Source organism: Chiloscyllium plagiosum, unplaced genomic scaffold (genome assembly GCF_037043375.1).
Source record: "Chiloscyllium plagiosum isolate Xiang-an unplaced genomic scaffold, Cpla_swu_hap1 HiC_scaffold_36, whole genome shotgun sequence".
Classification (NCBI taxonomy): domain Eukaryota; kingdom Metazoa; phylum Chordata; class Chondrichthyes; order Orectolobiformes; family Hemiscylliidae; genus Chiloscyllium; species Chiloscyllium plagiosum.
The window spans coordinates 5,062,862-5,077,386 of NW_028270174.1; the positions used below are offsets into that span (position 1 = coordinate 5,062,862).

The following is a 14,525-nucleotide window of genomic DNA, read 5'->3' on the forward strand; positions in this document are numbered from 1 at the left end:
GTCTCTTGAACTCTCAATTTTACTTGAGTTAAGAAAGTACAAAGAGTGATCATGTTACCCGATATACTGCTTTGGTTTAACACAGGCTCTGCAAGTGAATGAATTTGTGGGACTGAATTTTTGCAACAATTCTGAATCAGTGTTTGTTCCCAATGAAAACAACTGCAGCACAAACTCCAAAATGCTGATGTAAGTTGAAAAATAGCCTAAATATTACAGAATAATTTCATTTTAATGACTCAAAGATCTATTGCATGCCACTATTTACATATGCAAATCCAATCCTTATTTCTAGTTGAATCCTAAAATGAGTTAGGGGCATTCTAGAAAAATGGGGAAGCGGAAAGGTGGAGGAGAGAGGAGGGGGTGAAGATGTAAGTAACGTTGTTGGATAGGCGTAGCTTCTAGCATTGCTTGCAGAGTAATGGGACTGGCCTTGACTGGGTATGTTTTGGCAGGATGTGATGTAATGTAGGTTGAGTGCCCAGCATGCCAACTTCACCCAGTGCTGAACTTGCTCCATCACGCAAAGAATCCATGGTCAATCAAACTTATTAAAACTGGTCCTGATAATATACTGCCCATGCCAAAATTCGTTGTTGTGCAACAGATGAGTAGGAATGGGATTTTTTTTAAACAGGATTTTATGTTAAAAGATATTGTACATCCACTTCCTTCCCAGCTTTGTTAAAAAAAACACTCCCGAAATCCCCTCATTCCTTCCATTACCCCACCCCTCAAACAAGTTTTCTAAATTTCCCTGACACAACAAGGAGTCCTAGAGATTAGTTAGTTTAACAATTGGATGGTACAGTCGCTCGGCAGTTAACACTGCTGCCTCACAGCACCAGGGTCCCAGGTTCGATTCCAGACTCGGGCGACTGCCTTTGTGGAGTTTGCACCTTCTCCCTGTGTCTGTGTGGGTTTCCTCTGGATGCTCCGGTTTCCTCCCACAGTCCAAAGATGTGCAGGTTAGGTGAATTGGCCATGCATTAGGTGCATTAGTCAGAGGGAAATGGATCTGGGTGGGTTGCTCTTCGGAGGGTCAGTGTGGACTGGTTGGGCCAAAGGGCCTGTTTCCAAACTGTAGGGAAACTAAACTAAACATCTGAGGCATGGTCATTGAATATTTGTAAGGCGCTGTTGGCAAATTGTTAATCTGCAAGGGGGTGAAGGGTAAGGTCAAAAGGCCTTAAACATTGAACAGTGGTAAGCTTGATGGGCCAAATGGCCTATACTCCTGTTCCTAATTTTTACGTTTTTATAGAGCAGTAACAGTAAGAAAGTTTCATCAGTAATTTAAAACTCGTATTTTCATGGTTGTTTTTACCACTTCATAGAGTCATAGAGATGTACAGCATGGAAACAGACCCTTCGGTCACTTCACGTGACAAAGGAGCTGTGCTCCGAAGATGTATGATTTCAGATGAACCCTTTGTACGATAACCTGGTGTCTGACTTTGTACCCCCACCCAGTCCAACACCAGCACCTCCATATCATAACTGTCATGCAGAAACACCAACTGGACTTTCTGGGAAACATTTTTATTCCTGTTGTTCTGGTTACCTGTTTCGTATAAATAACATCTATAAGTACCAAATAAATAGCAAGTTATATTTAGCAGTTGTGGCATTCTAAAATGTAATATAAAGGTGGTCATATATCTTTCAAACTTGGAACAGTATTTTCACAACAGACTTCTGAAGGTGGCTAAGAGGCTCAAAGGGAAATCAGAATCTCGCACTGAGTCAGAAACGATCATTCATCTATGATTCTCCATGAATTGACCAATCGGTAGTGTTGTAAAGATGGGTGTGTCATTGAACATGGAGGAATACTGATATAAGGGAGGAGGGGGGTCTCCACCTGATAACCAGCAGGTTTCCTTGTCCTTTTGTCCTGATGCCATGTGACTTCCAGGGGTCTGGAGATAAAGGGCCACTCAACTGCATACCATTGTCAACAACAATTGAACTTAACCTGTGGATTAGACAGGACATAAGTGAAGGAGTCTAGAACTTGACTGAGTCACCCAAATTTGCCACAAGTTTCCAAGTGAGGAAGACATAGCATAGTAGAATGGGCAAAGTGACTGTTTATTGTTTAAAGTGCCTGTAGGATGATGAAGATGTGCTTATCTGGTTTCATTCTCATTTAACTTTTCTGTACTGGTTTAGTTGTACTGAATGACTTGCTAAATCATTTCAGAAACAGATAAGGGTTAACTACATTGCCATGGGGCTAGAATCACATGTAGGCCATCTGACCAGGACAGGATGTCAGATTTCTTTCCCTGAAGGGAATTACTGAATAAGATGTTTAGCTTCATGGCCACTATTATAATATTAGATGGCAGGATTTAAACTCATGTAACCAAAGTGTTAATCTGGGTCTTTGGATTACCAATCCAGTTATTGTACTACTAAATTCCTTAGTTCTAGTCTATAAGATTGACACACCTCTAACCTTCTACCTGTAAGCTTGTCCTGTAGATTGGACAGAAATTGCTGGACATCTCTTTAAAATCTTGGAATGGTGATGATTATACAGTACTGTGAAACACTGCCACCTGGTGGCAGAGTAACCACAGTCTTCATCATTAATTACTTTGTGACTTTACAAAACTGTCCGAAGAAGATTCCACAGTTACAACACGTTTTGGCCAGAAGTGGGTGAGAATGTACAACTGTACTACAGGGAAAAGAACAGCATGTATATATTTAAGGAAAAATTAGACAAATGCATCAAAACATCTTTCCTATCTGCTATACACCCCTCCCTCCACCCTTTACTCGTTTGATGATCTGGATGCAGTCTCACCCAGACTTGAACATATTCAATAACAAAGCCTCACTAAATAGTGAACTCCAAAGATTAGTGCCCTCTGGAAGAGATTACTCCTCATCTCCTTACAAAACAATATGAATAGGAGAGCCCTTATTTTTAAACTGTTTTCCCTCGTTCCAGATTCCCAGAGAAGTATCTGGCAAGCATCTACCCGCCAAGCTTCCTCACATTCTCATTCTTCTCAACTCTATTGAAATTGGTTAACTTGGCTAATCTTTCTTCAAAAGGTGACCCTCTCAATGTAGGAATCAACTGAGTGAATCTTCTCTGAATTGCTTCCACTACAAGTAAGGAGAGTAAAACTGTACACAGTACTTGAAGTGTAGACTCAGTAATTCCTTGTATAGTTGCAGCAACACGTTTCCATTTTTATGATCCATTCCCACTGTACACAGTACCAAAATTATCCTACTTTTATACTGGAGTCATAGAGCTGTACAACATGGAAACAGATCCTTTGGTCCAACTCGTCCGTGCTGACCAGATATCCTAAATTAATTAGTCCCATCTGCCTGCAATTGGCTCATGTCTCCCCAAGACCACCTTATTCATATACCCATCCAGATGCCTTTTAAATGTTGTAATTGTACCAGCCTCCACCACTTCCTCCGGCAGCTTATTCCACACATGCACCACCCTGTGTGTGAAAATATTGCCCCCTTGGTCCCTTTTACATCTTTTCCCCCTCACCTGAAACCTATGCTGTCTAAATTTGGACTCTCGCACCCTGGGGCAAAGACTTTGGCTATTCACCTTATCCATGCTCCTCATGATTTTATAATCTCTATAAGGTCACCCTTCAGCCTCTGACATTCAAGGAAAAATAGCCCCAGCCCATTCAACCTCTCCCTATAGCTCAAACCCTGTAGATATGCTTCTAAATCTTTCCTGCACCCTCACAACATCTTTCCTCCAGCAGGGAGACCAGAATTGAACACTGTATTCCTGAAGTTGCCTAACCAATATCCCATACGGCTGCAACATAACATCCAAACTTCTATAATCAATGCACTGATCAATAAAGGCAAGCATACCAAACGCCGCCTTCGACTATCCTATCTACCTAAGACTCCACCTTCATGGAACTATGAACCTGCACCCCAAGGTCCCTTTGTTCAGCAATAGTCCCCAGAAATCTACCATTTAAGTGTATAAGTCCTGCCCTGATTGCCTTACCAAAATGCAACACCTCACATTTATCTGAATTAAACTTCATCTGCCACCCCTTGGCCCATTTGCCCATCTGATCAAGGTTCCATTGTACCCTGAGATAACCATCTTCATTGTCCACTACACCACCAATTTTGGTGTCATCTGCAAACTTATTAAACATCCCTCCTATATTGACATCCGAATCCTTTTTATACATGACAAAAAGTAATGGACACAGCATCAATCATTGTGCATACCACTGGTCACAGGCCTCCATTCTGAAAAACAACCCTCCACCACCAACCTTTGTCTTCTACTTTCAGGCCAATTTTATATCCAAATGGCTAGCTCTCCCTAGATTCTAATCTTGCTAACCAGTCTACCGTGCATACAGACAACATCCTATCCCTCAGAATCCCTCCAACAATTTAGCCACCACTGGCTCATCGATCTATAGTTCCCTGGCTTTTCCTTACCATTTTTATTAAATAATGGCAGTACATTTGCCACCCTCTAGTCTTCTGGCACCTCACCCATGGCTATCAATGATACAAATATCTCAGCAAGAGGCCTAGCAATCACGTTTCTAGCTTACCCTAATGTTCTGGGATACACCTAACCAGGTCCTGGGGATTTATCCATCTTTGTGCTTTTTAAGATGTCCAGCACCACTACCCTATGTAATATGGACACTTTTCAAGATATCACTGTTTATTTCTCCAAGTTTTCTAGCTTCTATAAACTTCTCCATTTGAAGATTTTCTTGCACAGTGGGTAGCATCCCTATCTGTAGCCCAGAAATTCTGGGTTTAAGACCAGGTTTTAATGGGCATAATGCAGGTAAAAACTGTAAATCTTTTTGATGAGCCCGTGACTGATGGTAGGAAGTTTTCTGTCAGTGAGACCCGTGTGAAAACTGTAACACAACGGTTTCCCTACTTTAAAAGGCCCATCTGCAGTTTCTTGCCAGTTGGAAACCTTCTGTCTGAGGCAGTATAATCAAACTAGTCCTAAAACCCTTCAACCCCAGACTTTTCAGAGTCTGTGTCTTTTACAATCTCGCTGAAAAGAAAAGCCAAGGACAACATACCTTGTTAAAGAAACAGCATTGTCACACTCTTTAGAGAGACAACAGGTGGTGGCTTAATCTGGAGGTCACCACAGCTCAGATGAGGACCTCAACAGTATGGGGATTGAACTTGTGCTGTATATATCAAATCAAAAACAGCCATCCAGCTAACTGTTCTAACAGACCACTACACAGGTTTATGCACACATTCCATCCAAGCTGCAGTGAAGAAAAATGGAATGTTGGCCTTCCTACTTGCTGTATCTGTGCGTATCACCCTTGTGATCAAAGGACACCCAGATCTCTCTGTAGTACAGCATTATATAATCTCTCTCCATGTAAATGGACTGGATGCACTGAACAGCATATTCCCAAGGTCTAAATGCTGTAATAGTTGCTAACTGATCTACTAATGCCAGAATTATTTACAAATCATTCTAAAGTAGAAATCCCTCCATGGCTTTGCCCTTCCTTATCCACCAGTGCATAAAGATATTTGCCTTCTTCCAATTCTGCCATCCTTGACTTACATCACTCTCTACCATTTGTGTTTATGTTTTTGGTTGCCTAAACTCTAACCTTTGGTTAAAGACAAAAAAATTGCAGATGCTGGAATCCAAGATAGACTAGCAGGAGGCTGGAAGCAGGGCTTATGCCCGAAACGTCGATTCTCCTGTTCCCTGGATGCTGCCTGACTTGCTGCGCTTTTCCAGCAACACAATTTCAGCACACAGCAAGTCAAGCAGCATCAAAAGTTGGAGAAGTCAACGTTTCAGGTATAACCCTTCTTCAGGAATAGGGGTGGATATAAAGGGAGCTGCAGATAAAGGGGCTGGGGTTGCTGGATGGTGAGGGGGGGGGGATAGGTGAAGACATGGTAGAGAGTATTACCTGGTTGGCTGTTCGGAGGAATGAATCCGGTTGGTAGCTAGAAGGAAGGGTCATTGAGAGGAATGGAAGGGAGGGGGAAGGGAAGGGATGTTATTTGAAATTGGAGAACTCAATGTTGAGTCCTCCGGGCTGTCGGCTGCCCAGGCAGAAGATGAGGTGTTGTTCCTTCAATTTGGAGTTTGATTCATTGTGGCAGTGGAGGAGGCTGAGGATGGTCATGTTGGAAAGGGGAATTAAAACGGGCAGTGACTGAGAGGTCAGGTTGGCCCCTGTGGGCCCACCCATTTTAATTCCCCTTCCCATTCCCTTTCCGACATGACCATCCTCGGCCTCCTCCTTTGCCACAACAAATGAAACCACAAATTGGAGGAACAACACCTCATCTTCCACCTGGGCAGCCTTCAGCCTGGAATACCTCAACACTGAGTTCTTCAATTTCAAATAATCTCCCTCCCCATTTCCCAACTCCCTTCCCAGCCCCTCCCCTTCTTTTCCATTCTTCACATCAACCCTTCCTTTTAGCTACCAACCGGATTAATTCCTCCCATCAATCAACCAGGTTGTACCTCCATCTGTATTCACCTATCCCCACCTCACCACCCTGCTCCCCCCCACCCCCACCCCTTGATATGCAGCTCCCCTTGTACACACCCCCAGTCCTTAAGAAGGGTTATGCCCAAAACGTTGACTTCTCCACCTCCTGATGCTGCCTGGCTTGCTGTGTTCTTCCAGCCTCCTGCTTGTCTACCTCGGCTGTAATCTTTGGAATTCCCTTCCTAACCCTCTACACGTCTCTCTCCTCCCTCCAGACACTTAGGGGAGGCAGTGGTAATATCACTTGCTAATTTCCTTGAGGATAGTGGTTCAAGTCTAACCATGGCAGATAGTGAAATTTGAATTCAGTAGAAATCTGGAATTTTAAAAAAAGAAAATTTAATGAGGACCATGTTACCTTTATCAATTGTCTTAAAAACTGAAATGTAATCACTCCTATTATTAATGAAAGAAATCTGCCAACCTTACCTGATTTGGCTTACATGTGACTCTAGCAATGTGGTTGACTCTCAACTGCCCATTAGGCAATTAAGGGTGGGCAGTAAATGCTGGCTGAACCACTGATGGTCACATCCCATGAATGAATGGATAGGTCAATGGACTAGTAATCCAAAACCCCAGAATATTGGTCTGAGCATGTGGATTTATGGAATCCGTTAACTTCATTGGATCTGGCCTACATGTGACTTCAGACCCACAGCAATATAGTTGATGTACAACTGCCTTTTGGAATGGTGCTAGTAAGCCGCTCAAGATCAAGGTAATTAGGGATGGACAATAAATGCTAGCTAGTCAGCCAAGTCCATATCCCATTAATGAATTTAAAAAAACTTTTCAAAGCAGTCTCTTTGACCAAGCTATTGTCTCCTTATGTGATTCAGTAAATTACTTTTCTTAATAGTCCTATGGAATTCCTTGGGACAATATTTTTGTGTTAAAGGTGATACATAAATGGATGTCACTTTTGTTCAATGGTAATGACTACATGGTAAAATATCAATCACCAGAGGCCTTAACTTGCAGACTCAATGAATAAATTTGTGATGTTTTGTGTATTGTAGATGCACTGGAGAAGAATACCTTACCAGACAAGGAATTGAAGCAACTGAATGGGCCTTGTGGCAGAATCATATCGCGTTGGCTTGCATAATGATTATTTGTTTCACCATTTCCTACCTGAAACTCAGATTCATGAAGAAAATGTCATAATTTATATAACTAGACACGGACTCCAATCTCCTCTGTTTGATGTCCTAGGTTTTTTGGAAGGGATCCCTTGCTCACTATGCCACTGACATATTATTTGTTTCAAAGTTAGTTAATGATTCACACTGCTCAACCATGTGTCCTTATGGAAGTGTACATCCACATGATTGGCTGTGAATTTATTTTTGTTTGTTGTGCTATTCTGTGACTGTCTGTCAGTGGAATCTTCTGTCTTGTAATGAGCATGCAATGAGGTGAAATGGTGGCATACTTGAATCTCTGTCCAGGATTAAGTTCCTGGTGGCAAAGCCCATAGTTGACCTCCCTGTCCCATCTCTTTGAGCCCTTAAGTAGCTAGTTAATGACTACTTGAAGTCTTCACCCTTTGCCATTGGGATTACCCAAGTGCAGCCAGGCCTGTTGCCAAGCAATGTGGACAGCAACTAAAATAGTGTAGCTGTTGGTGATTGTGTATGTGTGTGTTGGGGATTGGGGGCAGTATTACCTTTGACTGACAAAGGGACTGGATATTGATAGGAGGGCCCAATGGGAGCTAAGTTTCTGCCCTTGGTGAGAAGTCTGCATTCTTCTCTGTGATTACCACCCTACAAGATCATAACTTCATATTTTTTTACATGTGTCTGGGTAGCTCAGTGATCCTCTGACAGCAGCCACCATCTTCCTTGTCATTGACCTGCAGCTCTCATTAGGTCTTGGTTCCAGGGGACACATGATTGTTGTGTGGTTTGGTGGGCCTTCTCTTACCACCTGGCAGGGAGGCCCACCCTCAACACCATTCTGTCCAGTTTGTCTATCTACATCACCAACTGTCTTCAACATCTTGACTAGGATAGGCTTTACATTATCCCTATGTTGCTTGGTCTTACAAAAGCTGCCTTTTTTGTGTTTGAGGTTGCATTGATATTAGGGTTGTCAACTTTACTTGGACATAATCCTTAAATTTGCCTTATCCAATCTCCCACTTCGCCATTGATTGTCTGACACATTCATTCTTGCAATGCCTATACCAGCAGGAAACAAACAGACTCTTCATTACCCAGTTGGAAACTTCCTGACTGACTGAATAATCTTCTTTCTCTTCATGTCCAATCTTTTTATAGCTAGCAAACAAAGATTCAAAAACTTTAAATGCACATTGCTGTGTCCAGGAAGTTAATCTTTAATTCCTGGAGACTCTGGGATAATCCTTGAGGTTTGGCAGCCATTGATTATAAGAGTTTATAAATGATCAATTGCACTGCTGCCCATCTTGAGAAATCTTCAGACGTGTTTTGAGTTTTGATGCCAGTTTGGAGGTCTATGCTGTGCTGCAGTATATGAAAGAAGGCATGCTATTGTTTTCCTTTGTACTGTTAAAATGTAAAAAATTAGAACTGCAAATTGAAAATGCTGAAAAGGATAAAGGTTGTTAAATTTTGTCATGTTAATTATATATTTTTGGGAAATATATTTTGCAAATTATTTTGATACGTTTAACTTGAAAGAAATCACTATTGGATCATTACTTGTGGAAGTAAAGTTCAACATTCTGTGCATTTTCATGACTTTGGCTGATGACATAATGAATGTATGCACCCAGAGTGTACTATAAAGTTCAAAGTTTGTGTACTATAAAGTTCAAAGTTAGTGTACTATAAAGTGGCTGCAATTTTCGCAGTGTTTGAAATTGTGTATCTGTATAGCATGTGCCTGTCTGTTTAAACACCCCAAGCCCTACACAAGCAAACAATTCCCACCTACCCCAAAAAGCCTTTAACCACTTGCTTACCAAGAATCTATATATCTTTGCCTTAATAATTAACAATGGTGGTGGTGGGAGGAGAGGTGGTGAATGCTGGTTGTGAGTGGGACACCGTGCTGTGTTGGAAACCAGGGGAGGTGACTTTAGGCCTGGAGTAGCACTTGTCCACCTGATTTCAGCCTTGGCCCTTGTCAGGTCCCCTCAGGAGGACCTCCTGTTTCAAATCAAGACACTTTTTTTATTTTTCTAAATTCCAGCAGATATATTCCCAGTCTGTCCAATCTTTCTTAATAAAACAACCCAACCTTCCAACTTTTAGTCTCATAAATCTTCTTTGGGCTGTGTCCAATGCACTGACGTCCTTCCTTAAATAAGGAGATAAACACTGTATACAGTTGGTCACACTCTGTGTCCTGTATAACTGAAGCATGACCTCCCTACTTTTGCATTTAAATCTCCTTGCAATTAACAATTATAGTCTACTAACATTCTTAACTACATGATGTACTGATATTTAAACCTTTGTAGTTCATGCATTAAGACACCCAGTTACCTCTACGTCTTGCAGCAATCTCTCACTATTTAGATAATATGCATTTTTTAATTCTTTCTGCCAAAATAAAAAATCTATTGGAATGCTGCCTTATCAAAAGCCTTCTGGAAATATAAGTTCAGTACATGTATCAACGCCTGTTTAGTCACAGAACTTCATTTGATCAAAGAATTCCAATAAATTGGACAGTCTTTCTGAGATCATTGCATTCTTCCAATTCTAGTTTCTGGACCATCCCTGAATTTTTTTTAATCACTCCACTATTGGTGACTCTACCATTACCGGCTTAGGCCCCAACTCGGGAATTCCTTCCCTCCCTAAACATCTCAACTTCTCTTTCCGTCTTTTAAACAGTTATTTTTAAAAAAAAGATCAAAAGGACAGGTTTTGTTGTTAGCCCTAACTTCTCCTTGTGTGCCTTGGAGTCAAAAGAAATACCCTTGAGGTGCTATGGAATGTTTTATTATGTTCAAAATACATACCCATTGTGGTGACCTGTTCGTTACTGTCTGTCACCCTCTCCAACACTGAAGTGTAATTAATTAAGATTGAAGTCATATCACTTAAGATTACATTGGAGATTTTAAAAATTCAATTTTAAATTTCAAAATATTTTTCATTGTCTTTTTTCCCTCTCTCCTAATCCAATCTGTCTTTGTTCCTTTTTGTGTCTGTATTCTGGATCAACACGTCATTTGTTGAGATGCATAAGGCACATCCCTAAATACTCTCCATTCCTCTTTTCTGCATCTGATTCAACATTGCCTTCACCCACTGTAATGATTTTTGTGGGAGGTGTTAAGATGCATTGGGTTGCATCCATGCCTCTGAATAGGTCCCAAAGATCTGATGACCAAAAAAAGTATATTAATGCAGCCAGAGTATGATCTTGTAAATCCTTCCAATATGTTAATGGCAGGCAGTAAAGACAGCAGGAGAGTTGCCTGGTACAGATACAGATCAATGCCCTTCAAGCTATCGCCTCTGGTTTCAAGCTTGCAAGTTGTTCATTGGGGAAACTAACTAATTGTGGAAATAGGTTTAATCACATGCTTTGTCTCATGTGCAAAGAAGATAAAAATTATAAACTGTTTCCTACAGATACTGCCAGGCCAGCTGAAAATTTCCAATATTTTCTGTTTTTAAAATACTTAACTGCCATGTTCCCAAAGTGGTTCAGTTTTCTACTGTTCATTTTGTTGTGAATTTAGGGGATAGTTGCAGATGTACAAACAGGCCATCACGTTTATTTGTTAGCTGTGGCTTAGTGGGTAGTACAGTAGTGCCTCGACTTACGAACGACCCCGTTCATGAACAAATCGGTTTACGAACAGGATTGTACGTAAAATTTTGCTTCAACGTATGTACGAAGTTCAAGGTACGAACGCAAAAAGCCCGTGTGCGACCACGTGGTTTCATTGTTCTGCTTTGCTACGCGCTTGTTGAACGCAAAAGCTCTCAGGCCCTGTGTGATCTCATTCAGTTCATCTTTGGCGCGTGCGCTGTGAACAGCCGTCCAAGTATTCTTACGCTATCTGAACAATGGGAAAAATTGATTCAGTTCGCGAACTTTTCGGTTCGCGAACCAGGTCCCAGAACGGATTAAGTTTGTAAGTCGAGGCACTACTGTATTCTCATTTTCAGGGTTTCAAGGTTGTGGGTTTAAGTCCCACATAGGTGACTTGAACACAAAACTCCATGTTGACACTTCAGTGCAGTACTGTGGTAATGCAGCATTGTCAGAGTCATCACTGAGGTGATATGCTACATTGTTAGAGACGCTATCTTTCACATGAAGTGTTAAACTGAGGCCTGCTCTTGCCTCTCAGATTGACATACAACTTCAATAGTAATCCCTCTAAAGCAAACATTATCTAGTTGCTACCTCATTTACTGAGTCTGGGATCTTTGTGCACAAAATGGCTGGCACGTTTGCTGTATTCCAAAGATGACTACACTTGGAAAAGTATTTCACAGCTGTAAGGCATTCTGAATTTATGAAAGATACTATGAAATTGCGAGTCTTTCCAGTTTGAGACTAGTTAAAAATGCAGAAATCTGTCAACAAAAGTGATCTTGTCAATCCATTTAATTGCGTTAACCATTATTTTCAAGTTCTAATAATTGACTTCTTGATTCTCAATTTCTCACAGTGGCCAGTCTCTTGGTCATTCTCTAACATACTAATGAAATAGTTTGTAATAATTCATTAACGTTTTCTGTTGTGTTGCTATTAACTTTTTTATTTCCAATGTTCACCTCAATTGTAACCAGCTTGGGCTTTTCCCATTTCTATAATTATTTATGCTTATGCTCTGCCAAATTGATCTTCCACCATGTAGAATATTTAAATCATTTGAAGGTATTTTCGATAAGTTATCAAAGCTCAACTAATCCCAGGAGCAAATAAAATGCAAACCAAAACCCCTCCAAATGGTAAAAATGTGTAAAATAAACAGAAAACTCTAGATGGACGGGCTAGTAAATCTCTGTGGAGAGAAAACAGTTAATGTATTAATAACCGTGACGTTAATTCTACCAAAAATTGATAGTCTATCTAACTTAATCTTAATGAGCCAGTGAATTTTGTATGGCGCGTAGAATTCACTCTATACTGGAATTTATTGATGATTGTTACAGAGATTGGTACTTTTACTTTTGTTTGTCATTTATATAACTGATTTAGAAAGAATATAGAAGGCAAGGTTAGTAAGTTTGCAGATGACAACAAGATTATTGGTATATGGTCAGTAAAGAAGGTTATCTAAGATTATAAGGAGATCTTGATCAACTGGATTCATGGCTGAGGAGTGGTAGATGGAATTTAATTTGAATGAATGTGAGCTATTCCATTTTGGTAATACAAACAAGGGCAGGACTTATTCAATTAATAGTAAGGCCCTCGGAAGTATTATAGAACAGAGAAACCCGGGGTTTAGGTACATAATTCTTTGAAATTTGTGTCTTATGTAGATTATAGTAAATAATACAGTAAAATACAGTGAAAAGTTTCAATAGTTGCTACAAACTGACACCATTATGAATACTTTAAAACTAAAAAGGATGGAAGATAATCAAAAGAGAGTCCTGAGATGCAACCCTTCCTCCACTGTTTTGCCACCGTATGTGCCGAATCCACCATTCTTTTAGTTATCATCTCCTCTTCACTGCTGGGCCAACCTTGTCAAGGCCAGGTCCCATGCTGAACCCACACTCACCCTGCAACAGGAGTACGTGGCCTTGCTGCTGCCTCAGTGGCACCAAACGTCCCAGCTCTGGGTGAACCACGCGGCTGCAGCAAGGCCAGTGTGGGATATAAATGAATTAATGTTATTTCTGCAAGTATAAATTCTGATACAGAATAGGAATGAGAAAATACATATTCAGCAAAAAGAAAGGATATGTGAGCATGAGACATGAATACAGAACAATGGTGGATATATGGGCAAACAGGAAAACATCTGTTCTCCTCGCTTGTACAGAGACACAGGAACAAACCCTAATTAAAGAGGTCAAAGTGGCCTCTGGATGGAAATAGATGCTGATAGAAGAAAAGATATGCCTAATCAATAATCTATAATAGACTGACGTCAAACACCCTTATGGGAGTCAGAGATAAGAGTTTGTCACGGACAAAACAGGATAAACAGAAGTTGTGGGATCAGTCTTAAGGAAATGAGTGACGTAAGCGAAGCAGGGAACAAACAATGGAATAAGGAAAAATATGGGGATTCAAACTGTATAAATTTCGAGAGTTTGTTGGATTTGGTGTGCATTTTGTCATTACCTTACCTGGTAATGAGACAGGGCACCCACCTATAGGTGTATAAATAAATGGCGGATTCAGATATTTGTCTCGGACTGAAATTATTAAAGTGAGTGAGCTTTTGTTTCTCACAATTGGGGGCTCGTCCGGGATTTTCTTCCATCACCGGGGGGAGTGGCTGGCCTTGGACACTGGGAAGACGCGTCCCGTTCCCCATTGAGGAGCGGTCTCGTGTCCCGGTTTGGTCTGCTCCCTTGGGTGACTGATGTGAATCCTATAAGAGAGACATCTGAATCAGACAGTGATAGGAGCTCGATAGAAAATACGGTGACAAAAGGGGCCAGGCAATTCTGTGCACAGACCAAGGTAAGAAAATTGACTTTTAAGTATTGCCTTGGTGGCCGGGATTGAGTTTTAGTAGTTAATAAGGGACTAACGAAGGAACTCAATATGGCTTGCGCTTTGGGTAAGGAAAAAGCCTCCGGGGAAACAAAGTAAGGAAAAGGCAATGGAAATGGAGGCGGGGTCCCTTACAACATTCCTCCGGAAAGTCCTTTGGGCAGGATGTTGTGGAAATTGGCAAAATAATACTTGTGCAAGGGAGAAAGATGATTAAATATTGTTGCTTTGTATGGACTAAGGACTCCATTCTTCATCCCGCTGTCTTCTGGCCAAAGTACAGATCGGACGAAGACTGGGTTTGTGAATATCTGAGTTTATATG

General features: G+C 41.0%; 1 protein-coding gene across 2 annotated transcripts in view; it reads left to right on the forward strand.

Annotated features, from left to right (window-relative positions):
- The window catches only part of abcg2a (ATP-binding cassette, sub-family G (WHITE), member 2a), an 85,072-nt gene extending 71,188 nt beyond the window's left edge, over window positions 1-13,884 (forward strand). The window contains exons 15-16 of one of the 2 annotated variants that reach the window (XM_043674466.2): window positions 86-189; window positions 7,577-13,884. In XM_043674466.2, coding sequence (XP_043530401.2) covers window positions 86-189; window positions 7,577-7,724 — 252 coding nt within the window. In that variant the 3' untranslated portion in view covers window positions 7,725-13,884. The remainder of the gene's footprint in view (window positions 1-85; window positions 190-7,576) is intronic. The other variant, XM_087979899.1, reaches the window with a different exon arrangement.
- The last annotated feature ends 641 nt before the right edge of the window (window positions 13,885-14,525 follow it).